This window comes from Artemia sp. Qi Xiang Cuo, chromosome 3 (assembly GCF_049724085.1).
Source record: "Artemia sp. Qi Xiang Cuo chromosome 3, ASM4972408v1, whole genome shotgun sequence".
NCBI lineage: Eukaryota > Metazoa > Arthropoda > Branchiopoda > Anostraca > Artemiidae > Artemia > Artemia sp. Qi Xiang Cuo.
In genome coordinates, this window is record NC_142796.1 from 5,846,598 (window position 1) to 5,869,255 (window position 22,658).

A 22,658-nucleotide genomic window follows, 5' to 3' on the forward strand; every position below is an offset into this window, starting at 1 on the left:
AAAATGCCTTTTTGTCAAAAGGCACGAAAATATTCGCCTAAAAGAACAAGAAGTGCTATATCTAACATTTCCGTTGATTGTTCGTTCCCGTTACTTTCATATGTAAAATTTAGAATATTATCGAATGGGCTTAGTCGTCCCCTCCCTGAATAATTCACATTTGGAAAACTCACCCCCTGGGAAATTCCTCCCCCCTCCAAGAACATTTTGTGATCAATTAATGTGATCAAACATGCCCTATTATCTTCATAAGAAAACCTTATATGTCCCTGTAATTTTTTTTGCCTTTGGAATATTTTGAACTAAAATAGCTTTTCCAAATTTGATCTTGTCCATTTGAAGAAAAAATGTGTAAGGGGGGGTGCCCTCTCAAAACTCTTGACTCTTAAAAACGTACGTGATAACTAGTCGAATGAGCTGTTTTTTGAAAATGAGGAGTTCTTAGAAGAAGGCCCAATAATTTTGGCTGTGCAAAACCTTCCATTTGATGGCCCTGTTTCTTCTGATTTTAGAGTAAAACAAAAAACCATACAGCATCGAAACCTTTGTGCTTTTATGCCAATAAAAAATTCATTTTATAGAGAGGTTAAATCTACAACTGGAAGCAATTATTTTAGCGTATAGAAAGAATAATACAATCGTTGCAGCATATAAACATATATTCCAAATTTCACTAAAAATCCGGGGAGATTAGGTGGTCAGGTTTAATATAAAGGGGTGGACGGGCGGGGCTGGCTGTGCACAACAAAATGAGGAGTTTTAAGAAAAAGACCCAATAAAACATTAAAGTCTTATGGTCTTTATGATCTTTGGTTTTCTATCGTCAAAGACTTAGTAACAGAAAACATTAATTAAAAAAAAACAACTAAAATAGCTTTATAACCGAGGTAACCATTAACAAGCAGTATGTAGAGCTATCCTCTCATTTGCGAAACAAATGGGAGGAGGGGGGCGGGGGGGACGGGACTGGCTGTGCAAAACTTTCTAGCTGGTGGTCCTGTTTTCACTGATATTATTGCACAACTAAAAAAACAATACAACATCGAAACCTATCTATTAATATATAAACTTATTATATATTTTCTATCTGGAAATCAACTACGCTGAACAAAATGGCTATCTCAAAATTTTGATTGGATGTGTTTGGGGAAATGATGGGCGTGGGGGGGAGGGGGGCTAGTTACACTCCAATCACTTTCGACTATTAAAAAGGGCACTAGCCCTTTAATTTCCAATCGATTGAGCCTGTTTTAAAGTTTCTACGACACCGCCTTCTATAAAAAACCTTATATGCCCCCAGGGCATAACTTAAAACCCTTGCCCTGAGGGTGGTTAGGGAGTATCCTCCTCAAAAATATGTGTTCTATCTGTTAATCAACTACGCTGAACAAAATGACTATCGCAAATTTTGATTGGGTGTATTTGTGAAAATGAAGAGCTTGGGGGGCTAGTTGCCCTCCAATCATTCTCGACTATTAGAAAGGGCACTAGAACTCTTGATTTCCAATCGAATGAGCCCCCTTTGAAGTTTCTACGACGACCCCTTCCGTATGAAGTGCCTCTGGGAATAAAAAAATAATAATAAAACATTGGAGCCGTATGGCCTTTACTATAGGCAACGCTACAGCGTTGCCTCTGATAGCCACATATTAGCATTACTGAGTGCCTCTTCATTTAGGGGGTCGGTGATTTTATCGTGGATGCTGGAGACAAGCAAGAACAACTTCTCTGGTTGTACGTTCTTGAACTCACCGTACATTTCGAACATTGCTCCTCCAGGTGTGTATTGACAAGTATTGACAACAAATATACTTTAACTTCATTTGGCTCACCTTTGCACCTCTCTCTACCATGGTCAGACTTAGCTGGTGGCTCTGTCCCCAAAGACTGAACAAGTAACAGTTACCTGAGGAAATCTGTTGCCATCTTTTGGACGTTGTGCATAAAAAAAACAAAAAAAGGTCGATATCTGATATATGAAAAGGACACTGAGCCGCATATCAACCCGTTAATATTGGCCGGCCGATGTATCGGTCGGGCCCTATTATAGACTGCTGGAGTTGTGTGAGCATAACGATCTAATTAAAATCAATACAGTATATGGTTATGAAATGCCCCATGAGCTAACATGGTATTCACATGATGGCAAGACGGCCAGCCTTATTAATCGTGGCATCAAACTTTTTGTGGTGACGAACTGTAAATAAAGAGTGACTCGGCTCAACAATAACCGAAGTTCTAAAAATCGGAAGTTTGATATCAATAGATACACCAGAAGAATCAGTCTATTATGTTGATATCAAATATATAAGATTCATTGAGTTTAGTGTTACCCATCAAAAGCTACGGCCAGAGAACATTTGCCTGATTTTTTAAATAGGGGGGAAACACCCCCTAAAACTCAGAAATTTCAATGAAAATCACACCATCAGATTTAGCATACCCTACTGTAGAAGTTTCAAGCTCCTATATTCATAAAATTATTTGAAAAAAAAACTGCGTTTTCTAAAGAGTTAAAGAGGCTGAGTCACAAGTTCGAACCTTAAAACGAACAGGGATTAGGAGGTACAGTTGGGGGGCTGCCGCCCCCCAAACTCCCCGCTTTTGCAGCCTCTTTTATTAAGGTTTTTAAGTCCTGTAGCCTCCAATCAGTTGGTCTTACCAAGTTCATCACATTATAGCTTGTTATCGGTTAGGGGAAAATCTCCTGTAAAAAATCCAGCGAACAGGCTCAGTATTGTTTCTAATCAAAGAGATGCAGTAGGATCTTCTTACGGTAAAAAATTCAAGCAGACTTCGTTCGTCTTGCAAAGCATTTCTTTGCAAGGGGTTTGGGGGGGGGTGGCAGCCCCCCAACTGTACCACCTTATCCCTGTACGTTTTAAGGTTCGAACTTGTGACTCAGCCTCTTTAACTCTTCAGAAAACGTAGTTTTTTTCAAATAATTTCTGCACGTTTGTGTACAGTTTATTACTTGTTATTGCTTGACTAACTGTTAGCTGATCGTGTCAGGAGTTAAAGTTGGGGGGCTGCCGCCCGCTTTTGAAGATACTTTTGTTAAGGCTTTTAATTCCTGAATACTCAAATCAAATGCACAGTAAGATTTTCTTTTTTCAACCTTTCTTCGAGCATGCGGGTATACGGCATGTTATCAAAGCAGTGGAGATTTACCTGTAAGCTGAAGGCCGACTGTGATATTCTTCTGGAGACGCCTGTTGAGCCGAAGGATTTAATAGATTAGATTTTAAAAAAAAAACTGAGTTTCTTTTTTAAACTTTAAATTTAAGAGATACTACTTTAAATTCAATATATAAAAAATTCACTCTGACGGGGAATCAAACCAGGGTCTTCCGCATGAAAGACAGGAATAGTGACCACTGGACCATCAGAGAATCTTGTTAAATTATTTTTAGTCTCTGCAATCTATTTTCGACGCTAGCAAATACAAAGTAAAATTTTCGTTTTTCGACAAAAAAACTTCTGGGAAAGAGCTGGAATTTTTGGAATCTTGCAGTCAGTCTTGTCAGGTTAAGAGGATCTAATTTAATAATGAAATACTATGTTTTTAGGAATTTCAAAAATTAACATGGGCTCTTATAGGAAAACGAGGTTTTTCGTAAATGTAAATTCGGGGGATAATTTTTTCGGGCTGAAAATATCAAAAGGCCCTAACAGGTCGAATTCCGCTTCGAATGAGTCCTCATTCACCCGGATCCGTTGCCAACTGTGGCCTGTAGGCGTGTCAGATAAAAAAGAAAATGATGAACATTAAGTGGCCATATTTGATTTTTGGAAAACAGGGAAGGAGTGATCGGATTGAGCTGAAATTTTGAGGATAAGCTCCCAGGCCCTAGGAAAGCTTATCCTCTAAAGCTTATCTCTATCCTTTCGAAGTGACCAAAACGATTGGAGGGCAACTGGCCCCCCTCTCACGCCCATTTTTTCCCGAAGTTATCAGATCAAAATTTAGAGATAGTCATTTTGTTCAGCATAGTTGAAAAGATCAAATAACTATGTCTTTAGGGGTAAAATGGACCCCCACAGTCCATGGGGAGAGGCCTGTAAGTTATGAATTTGCCCATTGTTTACTTACTTACTTTACTTTCGGCGGGAACCAGACTATGAACTGTCCTTCCTGGCACCAAAGGATCTTGGATGACTTCCGAAGACCATTTGGACCTGTCGACTTCCGCTTCTCCGGTGATGTTCAGCCAGTCTTTGTCCCATCTCCGACCGTGTCTCCTGAATCCTCCCCGCGGTTCCAGATCCTCCAGGTGACGTCTTTTAATGATAAGTGATAGCCCTTTTGATTGGCCACAGCGACTCTTTACTTCACTGTTCGAAATCCTGTTCTATCTCTTAATCGCGGAGGATGTAACGAAGGCAGCGGTGGTCGAACACGTCCAAAGTTCTAGCGTCTTTAGCCTTGATCAGCCATGTCTCGCAAGCATACAGTAGTACTGCTCGAACTGTTGCAACATAGATTCTGACTTTTGTTTTGGTTGAGATCTCCTGTCTGGCCCATAGTGTTTTTTTCAGACTAGTAAAGACTCCCCAGGCTTTTGCTATGCGGGCAGAGATAACCCTTTCAGCTCCGTCATCTGGTGTTATGATAGAGCCAAGATACTTGAATTTCTCGACCTTTTCTATTGGCTCACCGTCGAGGGTAATCTAGCAAGGAGCAGGTTGGTTGAGAACCAATGGTTTAGTCTTTGCGCCGCTGATGGCCAGTCCGATGTACTTTGAAGCCTCAGAGGCATCGTTGATCATACCTTGTAAGCTATCGGCGGCTGTTTCCAGCTCAACAACGTCGTCTGCGAAGTCCAGATCTGACAGGGATTGAAGGAAACCAGCTATTTGTTCGAAGACTATTCCGTTGTGGTTTCTCATTATATTATTTATGATCCAGTCTATCGCGTAGTTGAATAATATAGGCGAAAGGGGGCATCCCTGCTTTACCCCAAACTTCACTGGAAACTTAGGAGTGTCATTGCCGAAAACACGGTCGCAAGTCTCAGTGTCCTTATACGCACTTTGGAGTATCTCAGTGAGCTCCTGTGACGGACCGCCTTCAGCCATAGTTCTCCATAGCTCCTCTCTGCTGAGAGAATTGAAGGCAGCTACAAAGTCAATAAAGGCGATGAGAAGGGTAGATGAAGTCTACTGTACTGCTGAAGAATGAGGCGAATCGTCAATATCTGTTCTGGACAGCCTCTGCATGGTCTGAAGCCTGCTTGTTCAAGACGGGTTGACTGGTCTTGTGCGTCTATGAATCGATTCAAAAGAATGACGCAGAAGATCTTCATGGCATGGTTGATAAGGGAGATACCTCTATAGTTTCCGCAGATGACCTTATCTACTTTTTTGTATAGCGGAACGAGGACTGATACTTTCCAGTCTTTTGGGAAGGTCTTCGTCGTCCATACCTGGACAAACAGGTCGGTTAGGTAGCATAGTAGAGTTGGTGAGGACTTGAACATTTCAGAAGAGTTCCCATCCTCTCCTGGAGTTTTATTGTTTTTCCTGCACTTCAGCGCTTTTAGTACGGCCGCAATACTTGGCGTTTCGAGGCTTATTGCGAAGGACTCTAGCAGCCCTCGAGAAGGCAGGTAGATCGCACGGGGGTTTGACAGTGTTCATTAACTCATAAAAATGCTCTCCACAGCGTTCTATGCGTCCTTCTTCTGTTCGGATGAGTTCTCTGGACTTATCTTTCAGTGTGTCAACCGCTACAGGAGCTTTTCCTGTCGCTTCTTTCAGGAGTTTGAACATTTTCCTGCTGTTGTGGCTCTTGGACGCTTGTTCCAACTCATTATCCAGATCTGACCAGTACTGTTCTCTGTCCCGTTTCAGTGACTGTTTAAGTGCTTTGCGGGCTACTTTTAAGGGTTCTTTTGCTCCTCCCACGAGGGGTCGCTTCTTTTATTTGGCCAAGCAACTCCACAGCTACGTCCTGTGTCACAATTTTTATCTGCGTTCATTCTTCTTTGACGTGTGAAAGACGGTTCAAGGCTTCGAACCGGTTGCTTAGCTTTAACTCGAAGTCGGCTTTGATTTCCGGGCATCTTAGTCTCGACACATCGAAGCGCTTCCCTGCCTTCTATCGCTTCTGCCTACTAAGGCAGTGACAGAGACTTTGCAAGTGAGGAGATAGTGATCGGATCCATTTAAAGATCCTGTGTCTACTCCTCTGTATACCCGGGCATCTGTGCAGGAGCTCCTCCATCTTCTGCTGGCTAAGATGTGGTCAATCTGAGCCATTATTTACGTATAGTATTTATCATTGGGAAGCATACAGACCGCTTTCGGGGGGGGGAGGGATTTTGTTCCTTGGGGTGGATTTCCATAGGGAGCACCTTTCTTGGGGAGGGAATCTTTTTTTTTGGGGGGGGGGGGGGTAATTTTCCTGGGGAAATTTTACACTGGGGGGATTTTACAGAATTCCTATACGAAATTCTTTTATTTGTCTTACATTCTCTTTGCCAACTCAATTTTGCATGTGGAGATGTTCCGGAGGAAATATCCAGGGGCTATTTTGCGCGTATTTTGATTTCTGGAAAAAAAGTTTCCACGGAAGTGGGTATTTTCGGTGCTATCGAGAAACAGATTAGAGATTAAAGTCTTTTTCCAATGAAAGTAAGCTTAGGAGAACTTTTCAGGCTCAATCGTCTGCAAGAAATTTTATGGGGAGGGGGATTTTCAGCAGTGATGAAACTGTCTTGAGTGAAGTCGAAGGGGGGGAGGGGGCACTTTACCTTGGATGAAATATCCACGGAGGAGTTTCCCGTGAGGCGTGGGGTACATTTCGTGGAGGGTGTTCAAGATTTACCTGCAGTTTGAAAAACAGTAAGAAATTAAATACAAAAATAAGTTTTTATTAATTGAAAGTAAGGAGCAACATTAAAACTCAAAACGAACAGAATGTATTCCGTAAATGAAAGGTTGCCCCCTCCTCAATACCTTGCTCTTTGCGCTAAAATTTGACTGTTTGTCCCAATTTCTTAAGAACGGCTGCTGACACACAGGGGTCGTTTAATTAGAATAAGGAACTTTTTTGTTAAAGTGCTAACAGCTATAGCCTAAACAGCAAGGTATTGAGGAAGGGGCAACCCTTCATATACAGAATAATTTCTGTTCGTTTTGAATTTTAATGCTGCTCCTTACTTTCACTTAAACAAACTTTTTTCTATTTAATTTTAAACACAGGACTGGCAGGATTGATACTAGTTATACGGTATTTAGGAGTATTGTAGTTGATGTTAAAAGTAAAGATCACCATATAGTAGTGTTTAGGATTAATAAAAAGCTGAAATTTAGGAATAATAATTATCCTCCAGGAAGTTGTGACGTTGGCAGTCTCCAGGATGAGAATTTGAAAGAAACTCTTCAGGAACAGTTGAATAAAAACTAAAGATTTGAAATTGGACAATGCAAGAAATAGGTGAAATAATTTTAGGAAAATGTCTTGTGAAGTCTAATTGAGATCCAACAAGCCAATCTTACGGATAGGCATGACTAAAGTATAGTCATGCCCTCACATAAATCCAATTGAGGACATACGCCTGGAACCATAACTGTAGTTATGGATCGGGTTTTGTCAAATGACTTTCGTCAGCTTGTCTAGTAATTTTGCTGTTTGAGAAAGACCTTTACCCCGCCACGACACGCGCATACACACAGAGGTTGGAACATGCGTTAAAACACACAACAAGGAGCAAGGGTCTTGCTTTGCAAAAAGTTTAATTGGAACCAAAGCCTAATTCTCGCGGATGTGCTTATATCAAGAATTTAAAGACTTTCTCTTTCTCCTTCTCTGCAAAGGTCAATCGATTCGCAGCCTCTAAAAATGCAAAATTAAGATATTAAATTATTTTAATTTATTTTGAACGAAATCCAACAAGAAATTAATTTAAATACACCGATGAAGCGAATTGAATAACTCTTATCTCTCCCCATGGAGTTTGGATATGGTCCCGGATCCATCAGAACTTACAGGATATTAGCTATTGCCTCTCATCAAGCTGGGTCGAGACCGAACAACCTTTTCCGATAGATAATCTTTAGATAAAAAATTAGACCCCTCCCCCCTGAAGAAATCTGAAAGGGTCTACGCCCTATTTTTTAGCGTTTTTTTTTTGTTTTTTTTTTGGTTACTATAGGCCGTGGTTCGTTTTTTCACTAAGTCGCAACATGTAAATCACCTCTCATTTTCTGAATTTTTCTAATAAGACAACCTTATCTGTTAGATGCCATGACTACGGTCACCCTTTCCCCTATTACCTACATGACTAAAATCAACTCTGGGCAGTGGCGTCTAGGGATTAGGGGATAAATTTCTAAATCTAGGGATAGATACAATTTTATGCCATTTTTTCTTCTTTTTTTTCTATGATAATACCAAAAAAGCCATTTTTTCGTTGAAAATAGAAGTTAAAAACGACACTTTTTGACAGAAAACTGTTCTTTCTGTATTTGTTGCACCAGTATGGGTTGCACTCATATGCTTCCACATAGAAAAAGCGCAACTTAACCGTATTAGCTATGACCTGTGACGACTGTGACATCTGTGACGCCTTTTATGATTAATAAAAATAATAAAACCCAATCTTTACTAGGAGTAGGAATTGATATTTAATCCCTCTTGATTTTTGAGAATATTTCTGGTCTACGTTTTTATTATTAAAGTAAATAGTAACATTAAGCCCCAAAATTAGCCAAATTTATTACGTATAGGAGGGGGTCTGCCCCTTCCTCATCCCCAACCTCCCCTTCGTGGTCGTAGATATTTCTGAGGATGCTCATTTGATTGGAAATTGATGGTTCTAGTCCTGTTTTGTAAGTTGGAAGTGATTAATAAAAACAAAATGATTGTGTTGATAAATTTGACAAGCTAAGTTAGTTTCAGTTAAGTTAGTTAAGTCACAATAATTAAGATTGAAAATTATGTAAGTTTTGATATTTTTTAAGATAATTTGATAATTTTTTAAGGTCATTCTTTAAAGAGTCAGATTTTACATGTAGCCTAATTTTCTCCCGCAAATATTTCTGAAGATCAAAAACTGTGTAAATAATAATTTACTTTAAAAGAGTTGAAAATTTTTTTTTATGCTATTGGTTTGTGGCCTTTGCACCATATATTTACAAGACTAGCTCAAATAAGCTGACTTAAAGACGTCTCCCTATATTTGTACAATTATGCAAAACTGGTACTAGTATTAATTTTAAGAAGACTAAGTCGCTGAGGCTGGGAATAAGTGAAGGTGAAAAGGCGATTTTGGGTAACGAGAAGATTGATCACGGGGTCAGCTTCACTTACCTAGGTAATATTATTACTAAAGACGGTGGGTGCAGTGAAGTTGTTAAAAGTGGAATAGTCAAGGCCCAGGGTGTTTTTTTTCCCAATTGAAGAAAGTTTGGAAGAATAGGAAAATAAGTCTGCTGACCAAGATTAGAATATTGGAAGCTACAGTGATGGCAGTGGCGAAGTATGGTTCTGAAGCATGGGGGCTCCGAAAAACGGAGGAAGATTTGCTAGATGTTTTCCAGAGAAAATGCCTACGGATTGTTTTGGGTACCCGACTGACTGAACGTATCTCAAACAGTAGGATTTACGAAAAGTTTGGTACAATCCTGCTTTCTAGAATTATAGTGAGAGAAAGGTTCAGATGGCTAGGGCATTTTCTGCGGATGAAGGGTGACAGATTACTAAAGATTGTCCTTCTCGGTCAATCCTCTAGAGCCAAATGAAAAGCAGCTAGTCTCCGGTTGGGGTGGGAGGATGTAAGGAAAGAATAAGGGTAACGACAACTTTCTGGAAGGGTGTAAAAGAGGGGAGCTTTAAATAGATTGGGATGGAGGAGGAGCGTGCGTAGCTGTGTTGGCCTCCAGCAGTTTGGTACTTCAGTGAGTTGTTAGTAGAAGTAGTACTTTTATGTAAATACAAAACCAACGCAACAATACAGGATGTGGGCTGAGGTAGAGCCAAGTATTTAAAAAATATGTGGAAAACAAAAGACTGATCTATCAGGCTTTCAATAGTCTTTCACCAACCATGATATTAATCAGAAAGTTTGTGATGGTGGCCTGTAAATAAAGAGTGACTTGGGCTAATAGTAACCAAAACCCTAAAAAGTGGCGATTCGACAACAATATATATACACTAAAATTTCTAGAGAAACCTATATCTGAACAATGGCTCTACTATAGTACAAGTTAAAGTGGCCAAGTGGCAAACAGAAAAAAAAATACAAGTTATTTATAATGTAACAAACGTGAATTTTGAAGATTTTTGAATTGTTTCGTATCTACTACTCAATTGCTATTAAAATTTGTTGTCAAACTATGGGCTCAATTCGTATCCTTCCACATACTACTATTACTATTAGTAATAACTCAGTGCAGCACCAAGTCGTTTAGGGCCAACAAAGCTGTGCACACTCCTCCATCCCCGTCTATTCAAAGCTTACTCATTTAAACCCTCTCAAGTGGTTCCAATTCCCTCTATATCCTTTTTTGCCACCTCTTTCAACCCATTCGGAAACGAGCTACTTTTTGTTAAGCCCTAATTGTAGTCAGTGGTGGATCCAGGGGGGCGAGGGGGCGCCCCCCTAACATAGTCTAAATTAGTGTAATTTACTTAATTAACGCAAGTTTGCGTTAATTAAATTTGCTCCTAACGCAAGTTGATCAGATCAACCTATTTAGTGCCCCACCCCCCTCCTAAAAGAATCCTGGATCCGCCTCTGATTAGGTAAAGACTGGCTACGGCAATATGATTTTGAAATATTAGGGATAGTAATAATTAGGCTCTGTAAGGTGACATTTAAATTGCAATACGTAATAAAATACTAGGCCAAAATATATCTCCTGTTGCAAAATACTAGCTAAAATACTAGGCAAAATAAATAAATTTCCCTATATTTTATTTTAGAGAATTTTATGAAGATGTGGAGCCCGAATTTCGAAAAGCTGGGAAAGTCTCACAGTTCAGAGTTTCTATGAACTGCGAACCTCACTTACGGGGCAACGTCTATGTTGAGTTCAGCCGATATCAAGGTGCAGCTAAAGCTTTTTTGCAATTCCAAGGTCGATTCTACGGAGGGAAACAGCTAGCAGTGCTCTTTGTCAATACACCAGATTGGAATTCTTCCGTTTGTGGTAATCTTTCATCATATACTAGGCTAGTTTGGTAGGCTGGTTAGCAACCAACTATGGTTTTCTGAGGGTATGTGGACCAAGTCCACGTACCATTTTTTGAGGTTTTGACTTCAAAGTATTTGACCAACTTTTAGCTTCATTAAACAAAAAAACTGCATATAAAAGTGAAGAGTGATATTAATACTTAATAAATTATTAATTACACTAATTTTCAGGGGGTTGGCAAACATAAATTGATGGTGTAAGTGATTTGAAAGACTATTCTGAAATAAAATTTATTTTTATTTTTTTCAAAGATTGTTTTGAAAGACATCTACAGAAAAAGCTGTGACCTAATTATGCACTTTTAAGGTCTAAACTTCAAGTAAAACATCTTTTACTCGTGGTGGAAGTTAAGTCTGGATTCAAAGCTATGCAACTATCGTCCTCAATAGTCACTCCTCGCGTCCACATTTTTGTTGAGGAAAATTCGTCAAATTAAAATAATACAATCAGGTGTATTGCATGTAAATTATGAAAAATTCTTTATTAATATAAAATTTCGGGTGCCTAATATTATCTCAAGGTTTTTATCTGACTGACCAAGGCTGACTGACCAAGGCTGACTGACCAAGGCTGACTGACCGGAGGAGACAGCATTGCAAATTACGGTCAGTTCTGTTTATTTTAAATCTAAGCGTTCCATTAATTTTTATGTGAAAAGATTTGCTTTTAAAATTTAATTTCTGTTCATTTTTCTTTCTCTATAAATACTAAATTATAGACTGCATAATAGTCTGCTAAGCGCAGGTTATTACATAATGATCTGCTAGTTTACAATTGAATGGAAGCGCCTCCTTTTAAACTTTGAATTGTATAACTACTTCATAATTTTTCCCATATTTGGCGCAGTGATATTTTAGTCATATTTGGCGCAAAATGGTTAAAACTTTAAATATTGAAGTGTGACTTTTTTTCCCACCTAAAGAAGGGCTCCAGAACCAAATATGTTCTTTCTGAATGAGCCCTCTTTGGTACCAATGCCTTAAAAAAGGCTTAAAATATCAAAAACGTTAATTTTCGGGAGATTATTTACCAACTTAGAGGATACCCTTGGCCAAACATCATTAAGAGTTGGCTTTGATGGTTTTATTTAGCAAGGCCACCAGGTGGCCTGGTGGCCTCTCTTCTTGGCGGCCTGGAGGACAGTCTTATGAATGAATCTTACCATTATGTATAATGTGTTTGAACAACGACTCAAATTGCAATCACTCAGAATGACATTCCAAGTGAGTACCATTTGAAGCTTCTGGCTGACTTGGCGACGATGGAGGACTTGGAAGTTAAATGAAACTCAAGTTTCAATGAAATGAAAACCATAGCAATTTTAGAAGTAAGGCCTCCAAAGCAAGAAATGTGAAACACAATTCTGGTTTCATCTTTAAAATGAAAATAATTATAGGACTCACGAGTCCTAGTCTGCTAAAAATGAATTTCTCTTGAGGTTTCAAGAGAACCTCAATAACAACACGTTATTGAGGTTATCCTGCTCTCATAAGCTATACTTTATCCTCAGATGCAAAAATTTCGCACCGATTAATTCATTCTTCAACTATCCATATCTTTTATTAGCCCAGCCACTGAACATGCTTTTATTTTTGCTGATAGCCTCCCCCTCCAAAAAAAACGTATTGCTCCTCTTTAGAGTATTCAAAAAGGAGCAATGAAAGCGACAACATTGAAACATATATTATCAACCCCCTTAAGTATTATAAAGTGCTTTGGGGGAGTCTTTGTCTATACCTCTCTACAGGTATAAACAATATCCTCCACCGGAGGAGCTGTTTTGGGGATCTGAGAGACCAATCGAATCTACCTACCATAGTGCTGCTTCTCAGGAAGTACCACTACGGCTACGGCACTAGCCAAAATAGCTATTGGAAGTCTTATCTAGTAGATCTTAACCAATGGGATCTACCTGCGATAGTGCAGCTACTCAGGAAGCCGAACTATTGCTACGATACTGGCTAAAACAGTTTGGAGATCATACCTGGTAGAGCTTGTCCAATGGGATCTGCCTGCAATGGTGTAGCTACTCAGGAAGCAGCACTATGGCTACAACACTAGCCAAAACAGCTGTTGGAGGTCATACCTGGTATAGCTAATCCAATGGGATCTAACTACAATAGTGCAGCTCCTCAGGAAGAGGCACCATGACTACAGCACTAGCCAAAATAGCTGTTGGAGGTCATACTGCTAGAGCTTAAGCAGCACTCAGAAAGCATCACTATGGCTACGATACTAGCCAAAACAGTTTGGAGATCATACCTGGTGGAGCTTAACCAATGGGATCTGCCTACAATAGTGCAGCTACTCAAGAATCAGAACCATGACTACAACACTAGCCAAAACCGCTGTTGGAAGCCATACCTGATAGAACTTAACCAATGGGATCTACCCCAATAGTGCAGCTACTCAAGAAGCAGCACCGTGGCTATAGCACTGTCTAAAACAGCTGTTGGAGTTCATACCTGTAGAGCTTAAGCAGCACTCGGAAAGTTCAAGCAGCACTCAGAAAGCGTCACTATGGCTACGATACTAGCCAAAACATGTGGAGCTTAACCAATGGGATCTGCCTACAATAGTGCAGCTACTCAGGAAGCAGAACCATGACTGCAACACTAGCCAAAACCGCTGTTCGAAGCCATACCTGATAGAACTTAACCAATGGGATCTACCCCAATAGTGCAGCTACTCAAGAAGCAGCACCGTGGCTATAGCACTGGCTAAAACAGCTGTTGGAGGTCATACCTGTAGAGCTTAAGCAGCACTCAGAAAGTTCAAGCAGCACTCAGAAGCATCACTATGGCTACGATACTAGCCAAAACATTTCGGAGATCATGCCTGGTAGAGCTTAACCAATGGGATCTGCCTACAATAGTGCAACTACTCGGGAAGCAGAACCATGACTACAACACTTGCCAAAACCGCTGTTGGAAGTCATACCTGGTAGAGCTTAAGCAGCACTCAGAAAGCTCAAGCAGCACTCAGAAAGCATCACTATGGCTACGATACTAGCCAAAACAGTTTGGAGATCATACCTGGTAGAGCTTAACCAATGGGATTTGCCTACAATAGTGCAGCTACTCAGGAAGCAGAGCCATGACTAAAACACTAGCCAAAACAACTGCTGGAGGTCATACCTGGTAGAGCTTAAGCAGCACTCAGAAAGCATCACTATGGCTACGATACTAGCCAAAACAGTTTGGAGATCATACCTGGTAGAGCTTAACCAGTGGGATCTGCCCACAATAGTGCAGCTACTCAGGAAGCAGAACCATGGCTACAACACTAGCCAAAACAGCTGTTGGAGGTCATACCTGGTAGAGCTTAAGCAGCACTCAGAAAGCATCACTATGGCTACGATACTAGCCAAAACAGTTTGGAGATCATACCTGGTAGAGCTTAACCAATGGGATCTGCCCACAATAGTGCAGCTACTCAGGAAGCAAAACCATGACTACAACACTAGCCAAAACCGCTTTTGGAAGTAATACCTTATAGAGCTTAACCAATGGGATCTACCCCAATAGTGCAGCTACTCAAGAAATAGCACCGTGGTTATAGCACTAGCCAAAACAGCTGTTGGAGGTCATACCTGGTAGAGCTTAAGCAGCACTCAGAAAGCATCACTATGGCTACGATACTAGCCAAAACAGTTTGGAGATCATACCTGGTAGAGCTTAACTAATGGGATCTGCCTACAATAGTGTCCCTTCTTGGGACTTCAGGAGAAAAACCCTTGCGAGCCATGCTTGAAAGAGTTTTTTTTCGTTTTTTTTTATATACCCTTGCCATGTGGAATAACCTCCACCCTGAGGCTGTTTAAAGACACCTTCTCTTAGTAGCTTTGAAAGAAGGTATAGTAAAAATAATTACCAAAGCTGATTATCACGACTAGTGGCTAACGGGCTGGTAACGGAGCCATGGAACCTGATAAAAAAAATGTTAAGAGACTGGGCCCTTTGGACCAATACATGGATAAAAGGACCTGTAAAGACTCAGAACTATCTAAAGACTCAAAAATTTTACCAGGAAGGCTTACATTTCAGAAGAGGAGAGCGCAGAGAAGACCCATTAAATTGGTGAATCATACGGATTTTGTAGAAGAATGAAAAATTTCGCAATTTCTGAAGGGGTTGTAGCTAAGCCTAAGATAAAGTTTACAGTTTGTGTGAATTCATAGTAGTAATATTGTTTGCTTATATGCAGTAGATTGGGTATTTTAAATCTTGGGTATTATCCCTAGCTCGTTCTGTCTAACAAAAATACCGTTTGTGCGAACGTTTTACTAAGAAGAAACCCTTTACCGCTATGTACTGCTCCTGCACGGAATAATTTACGGTGAATATATAGTAAATTTCTGGTAATTGTTTACGTTATTTATAATAATTAATAGTCAATTTAGACACTTTATGAACCTGGTCTTCAGGATTTTAAAAAAAAGTGTTCTTTCATCTACGGACACCTTGCTCTTTATAGTTTTTTCAGGTTATTAGTCATAACGAGCCTAGTTGACCATTTTTAAGCCTTTTACTTTCCTATCAACTATTTCTTGAAGAAAAAAGGTTTGTTTGTCATTTTGTAATACGAGCCCGTTTTTGCAGCTTTCTTTTACGATCCCAGAAATGGTTACAAAACTTTTGTATTAACAGGATTTCTATTCCTTTGTGTTTGTTATTTTCTTTAGCTAGTAATTTTTTACGTCTTTCGAAAGGTTTTCTGCTTGTTATTGAATTGCTAAATTTCTTATGTTTTTCTTTCAGAAACTACGCCTGCATTTTACCAAACCAAAATCGTAAAACTTACAAACAGTTTCTTTACCTTAACTCACCTCGCTTACCTGTCATCGCTTTATTTAAACTTACCAACCTATCATCAAACTATCAAAACGTTCTATAAAGCCTAAACCGCTGAGTGACTTCACCGTTCGGATTCCGGTATATTAAGTTGAAAGTAAAACTTTCGTGGTCTATGTAGCAAATTTACCAATATTACTAAGATACTTGTTTCATTTTATATATTTTTCTAATATAAATAAAAGTATTGAATGAGGTAATGCACCAGTTACATGTCAAACTTACGAAACTCAGAAACCAAACTCATAACAGTTGTTATAACTTCTATAGTTGTTATAACTGTTATAACTTGTTAAAATTGTCATTTTTCTCAATGTTAACTAACCATATAATTGAAATAAAGCAATTTCCCTTTTAAAAGAAGATAATAACATGGTTTGAACTCCAAAGAAGCATACTCTGAATCAAAACAACCTAACAACTGGAACAACTTAATATTCATAAATATGTATCATTGTAAAGTGCTGAGACATTGGAGAAATTTGCAGCTTAAAATTTGCATAAAAAATTTTCAAAAAAAGATTGAAATGACCTAATAATCTGCAAAACAAACTGCAACAATTTAATTTTGTATTGCCCAAGTGTAGACGTCCTTGATATAGAACTTACAAGTGCCTGCAGAAAACTTCTGGTCAAAGACAAAAAGTATATAAGACAGATGTCCAACCGGCTATTCTACCGGTAAAAAAAGGAGGTACGATATTTGGCGTGCCTTGAAGCTTTACATGATGATGGTACTGTTTGTCGGAAGCCAGTGTTACTATGTTTATTAAAACGTGGTATTGGCGTTGTGCGTGGGAAGACAGTGTTGCCATGTTTATAACTGAAAAGTAATCTCTGAAAATGTATGATAATTTCATAATTTGTTCTTTATTCTATTGAATTTCTTTTGTGTATGTCCAATGCTCTGATTAGCCTACGTAGCATTTATGAAAACATTTTTGGAAGAAAATGAAGACAGACAGCTACAAGTACCGAATTTATCGGTTACCAAAAAAATTGCTCAGTTGGATTGTATCATGTACCTTTTGTCTGGGGTTTTGGTGGTGGATATTACAACAACAAAACAAGGTCGAATATAGAATTATTGCGTTGGTGAGATTTTTATTACCTTAGTAAATTTTACAAGTTCATAAAGCTTTTATATATTTAAACAGATCTTCACCGGCCTAGGAAACAAATTTTCTCTTTCTGGAGAAGTTAAATTTGGTAAGAAGTTGAGGGTGTAAGAACTCTTACCTGTAAGACAAGGTGCTTATGCCCCTAAGAATATCCGATTCTGAATTCAAATATTCTGTAATTATAACATTGAAGCTACTTCGCTCATGGGCGTTTTTACTGGTTGGTGGCATTATTGCCAGTTACCTGGTTTAAGATTGTTCAGCCCTGTAAGCGAAAATGCTGAAAGCACCATTGTTCGAACGAAATCGCGTCGATTGTGCAATATTTAAAAAATAATTGTGTTGATTTTTGGAATTTAATGTGGCACCATCTTAAAAAAAACACTCAGAAGTTTTAACACTGGCAACACTGGTCGAGAAATAGCTTTAATTTTACCAGTGTGTCTGTACCTACAATTTGAATTGGCAAATGTCATTCAATAACTGTTTCAATTTAATTTGTCTTAAATAAATATTAGGGAAAACTTCCTTTTTATCTAAATTGGCAGATTTGCATAGAAGACGGATTTCTGGTGACTTAGCAAAATGGTTACTAGCAATTTTTACCAATAAACAATAAATAGTAACCGAAACTGTAAAAAACGGAAGTTGCATTCGTTAGAAGCTTCCAAGTACCATAAGAATTTTCATTCTAGGCTTATTAACATAATTAAGCATAGTTTTGGGAAAAAAGCGCATTTGAACAGCACCCCCTAATCGCGATTTGTTATTAATGAAAACTGCAAAATTAAATTCCAGATGTCCACAATCCCATTAGCAGTATTTTTTGGTCATGAGTTTATGTTTATTTGTTTCTTTGTTTTGTTTATTTCCAGCGGGTATAATCGTATTAAAAATTATCTTTTATTTTCTTGTTTAATGCCATATAAATAACGTAACCATTAATAATTAGCTATTTAGTTTGTTTTCCAGGGGGCAATGGCGGTAAAATATCGAAAGTTTAAAGAAATGTACCTGTTTAAGCACTGAGAAGACTATATCTCTATAAAGAATAGTCTTTTGAAGGATATCCCCCCCCCCCCCAAAAAAATGCTCATATGTGGCTGTGGAGCCATTGTCATTCCTTTGAGTTTCATCTTTTTTAATATGACCTTTTAGTATAGTTTTTTCCTATTATAAAGCTGTTTTCCTTCTTTTTAGGTTGGTATTTTACACGCCGATGTCCACGAGAGAAGACCTGTAACTTCCTCCATGTCTTTAGAAACCCTAGAGATGAGTATTCGCTGAACCGTGTCCGTAGCTTTAATACTATAAAACAAAACTCTTTGGACCTTAGAACACAACGTTGGAGTGAATCATTATCGCCATCTCCAGAAAGGAACAAAGACGAGTATTGGCAAAGATCAAAGAGAAGGGAAAGGTGTAGGTATAAAACACAGGAGGTTCACTCAGAACGGCGGTTAAAAGAACGCTCTTCATCTAAGTCATCTTCGAGAAAACTGTCTCCAAGCCATGAATACAGATATCAAAATAATAAAAGGAGAATTAGACAAGTGTCCGGTGAAAAAGAAAGCTGTAGACAGGAGGGTCACTCAAAGCGGCGGTCAAGAGAACGTTCTTCGTCTAGGTCAACTTCGAGAAAACTGTCTCCAAGCCATGAATACAGATATCGAAATAGTAAAAGGAGAATTAGACAAGTGTCCGGTGAAAAAGAAAGCTGTAGACAGGAGGGTCACTCAAAGCGGCGGTCAAGAGAACGTTCTTCGTCTAGGTCAACTTCGAGAAGATTGTCTCCAAACCACGAATGTGGACGCCCGAATAGTGAAATGCGAAGACGGCGCACGTCTTTTGAAAAAGAAACAAGGTACCAACAGATAAGAAAACATTCCGATTATCGGTCCACTTCGCCCAGCCCGAAAAAAATAAAAAGGCAGTTAAGTTCGAACGGAAGTGATTCAGATCGTTCAGGTTCTTACATGAGTGCTCAATGCAATAGAAAGGGTACAGAAGACTTGAAATACAGAAAAAAACAGAAGTGTATTGAATCTAATCTTCGTAGCATCAAAACATGTGAAGGAGATATGTCAGCAAACCATCCAAAAAGACATAACGACAGCGAAAGTGATTCCGATGGATCAATGAATTCTGTGTGTGGCTCAACTAATCTTAAAAGTTCTCACCGCAAGTCGGTACGACAATTTCCAACCCATCGTGAAAGACCTAAGTCTCGTAACTCGGGTGTGAAAAGTGTGGATTCTGCATACCTTTCAAAAAGATGGTCAACCTCCAGTGAAAGTAGTCCAGATGTGGCAAAACATTCTGAAAAATCTTTCAAAGAGTCAAGGGGCTTTGTCAATCCAACAGAAATGATGTTAGGTGGTAACATCACTGAACGCTCTAAACATCAAGCAGTTATTACCTATTATGAAAACAGACAGATTGGTGTCGATGAACAAAGCAGTGTAATGGAGCCTGCAAGATCTCCTCTCCAAAGTTCTGATTTGTTGATTTTAGAAGCATTGGAACTGCTCCAACAAAATAAATAGGACGGTGTTCAAACATTGCTTTATGTCGCCCGTCTTAATGACATTTTTTGAATAAACTTGATTTTGTAAAACGCTCTATTTTTACGTGCATTATTTATTTTTTTTTACTAATGACATCAGTTATTTGGCTTGCTAAACTTTTCCAAGTTCGATTGCAGAAAACCTTTGATTTAAGAAAAGTATCTATTGCTTCTCCAACCTTATCAATCACGTCTAAGACATAACAAGCTTATTCCCAATGATCATTCTAAGCAATATGGATTGCTTTTTTTTGTTTTTTTTTTTATTTAAATTCCACAGGAATTGGTATGCTTTCGCACACCCTTGAGGTGGTAAATGAGCAAATTCAATTGAATTAAGAACTTCTTGTGTTCAATTCCTCCTTCCTGGTTGTCCTTCACAGAATCATACAATTTGCATGATTTGTATTTTCCTTGGATTCGCTGTGATTCTCATTGTTGCTTCTCTTCTAACCGCATATTTCGTATACGATTCGATGCAATCCTTGCTGTCGCTTGTATTGTAGCCGCATATTTGTTTTCCATCATTTTCTCTCCTGGTTCATTGTGATGCTTCTTGTTGCATGTTTTCTAACTGAATACCTCGTTTTGCTTCATTTTCATTAATAAGTATCTCAAAAACATGTTCCATGCCTTTTTCTTTAGATTTTTGGATTTACTCATCATCTTGTATAATTTTTCATCGCGTCATAGAGTCGAAAAAATAACTTCTTTTCCAGATTTTCCGTAGTAATTATATTTCTGTTTGAATTACGTTGTTATATAATAAGCAACAACTGAGGATGTTCCATTGTATATACCCAGGGTGACAAATCAGCAATTTCAGTTGAATTAGTAAGTAACTAATTACTGGCGTGAACTCAATTCCTACTTCCTTTTCATCCATCACAGACACTAAAATAACATGTTGCTTCGTTCCATTATAATTTTGATTTGTCCTCTAACCGCAGGTTCCGTTGTGCAGCATTTTCGTTTGCAATTAAATGCGAATCTTGATGTCGCTTGTTCTGTATCTTTTGCTTTAACTATTTCGAGGCGTTTGTCATCCTGTAGTCATTTTGCTTTAACTACGGTGTTATAAAATTGAAATATCAGGTATTTTGATTTTATTACGTTGTTGTAAAATTTAGGAGCAACCCCCCTGAAATAACTAAAGTACACATTATTATAATTATCCTGTTGTTAGTTTAAAGTCATAGGATGGGAAATCAGCAATTTCAGCTGAATCGATAAATTCTAGATACCGAAAATGATGCGTTTTTCCCTAAGGGAAAAATGATGTAATTTTCTGTTCTTAAATGCATAATATGAATGTGAAATCATTTAAATGAAAGATGCTTTTCCAAAGGCTCTAAAGACATTTCCCAAATTTGTGACTTCCAGGGCATGATGAGGGGGGTGTTCAACAGATCAAAAGGTCATATTTGCGTACTACTACTACTGCTGGGGCTAAGGGTGTAATGCAGAAAATTTTAGAGAATATTGAGAGGGAAGTTTAATTAAATCAAAAGCACTGTGTGCACGCAGGTTTGCAAAAGGGTGAATCACCAATATCTCAAGAATGGCTTGGGGTGCTAAGTTGTAACTTATTGGGCTTGTTGTGGGGGATGTTGAATTAACCAAAAGGCAATATTTGCATGCTACTACTACTAAACTTCTAATACTACTAAAAATAAGGGTATTCAGGTGAAAATTTCAAGAAATGTTGAGAGGAAAGTTAAACTAAATCAAAACACGCCATTTGCATACAGGTTGTCAAAAGGGTGTATAAACAATATCTCAGGAACAGCTTAGGGCATTCAGTTGAAACTTTCAGGGCATGTTGAGGAGGACGTTGAACTGACCAAAAGACACTGTTAGCATGCTACTACTATGACTGGAATATTACTATTGCAACTTCTATCATTGACTTACTTGACTTATGTTTCGGATGTCATCGTGGGTCGCGTTAGGGCCATTTTCTTTACACTTTGACCGATCAGCTCTGTATAGGATGTTCGGTCGTTTGCTTGATTTAAAAATTGCAGGAGCTTTTTTTAGAATTTGTCTCGCCATCTCTTCCTTGGTCTGCTGGGGCAGCGACTGCAGTGTACTCTACCTTCGAAAATAAGTTTTGACAGTCACGACTTCTCCATCCGGTGAACGTGGCCTAGATATTTAAGTTGTTGTAAGCGCACTCTGTGGAGTATTTTTGTTTTAGGTTTCAGCTGTTCCGGAACTTCTTGATTAGAAAATTTGTCAGGGTATGTTACACCGGCTATGCGGCTATATGTTTTGTTTCGAATACTGAAATTTTTCGCTCATCCACCAGTTTCCAAGTCCACGTCTCGCAGGCAAACAGGGCAACAGGATCGATTAACGAGTCAAACAGTCATAGCCTTAGTTACATTGATAGATGTTTATTTTTGAAGAAGGGGAGCAGCCTCTTGAAGCTTGCACTTCCTAATGCAAGTCTTCTTTTTATGTCTTCGCTGAAACTATTGTCCGATTTCAGAAGGCTCCCTTCAGTAGGTATACGAATTGGGTGACCGATTCAACTACTTCGCCGCTTACTGCTACTACTGACTCTACTGCTACTACGACTAGTACTACTACAACTATTACGACTACCGCTACGAATTTTACTACTACTATGACTAGGACTACTATAGCTGCTACGATTGCGACTACTATAGCTGCTACGACTGATACTACTACTGCTATAACTAATTTTGCTACTATTACTTCAACTACTGTTGCTAGTTTGATATGACTACTACAAGTACTACTAGACCGACTTTTAAAACTTCTATTACTAATACGACTGCAACTACTATGACTGCTGCTACTATGACTACTGCTAGCAATAGTAACACTACGACTACTACTATCATTAAAAAATACACAATAAGCTAATCAGAAAAACTATTAATTAAA

At 38.7% G+C, this 22,658-nt stretch overlaps 1 protein-coding gene across 1 annotated transcript in view; it reads left to right on the forward strand.

Moving 5' to 3' along the window:
• Positions 1 to 19,783, forward strand: part of LOC148953693 (uncharacterized) — a 53,961-nt gene extending 34,178 nt beyond the window's left edge. The window contains exons 6-7 of the mRNA XM_089085795.1: positions 10,931 to 11,157; positions 18,377 to 19,783. Of these exons, the coding sequence (XP_088941921.1) occupies positions 10,931 to 11,157; positions 18,377 to 19,722 (1,573 nt within the window). The 3' untranslated portion in view covers positions 19,723 to 19,783. The remainder of the gene's footprint in view (positions 1 to 10,930; positions 11,158 to 18,376) is intronic.
• The last annotated feature ends 2,875 nt before the right edge of the window (positions 19,784 to 22,658 follow it).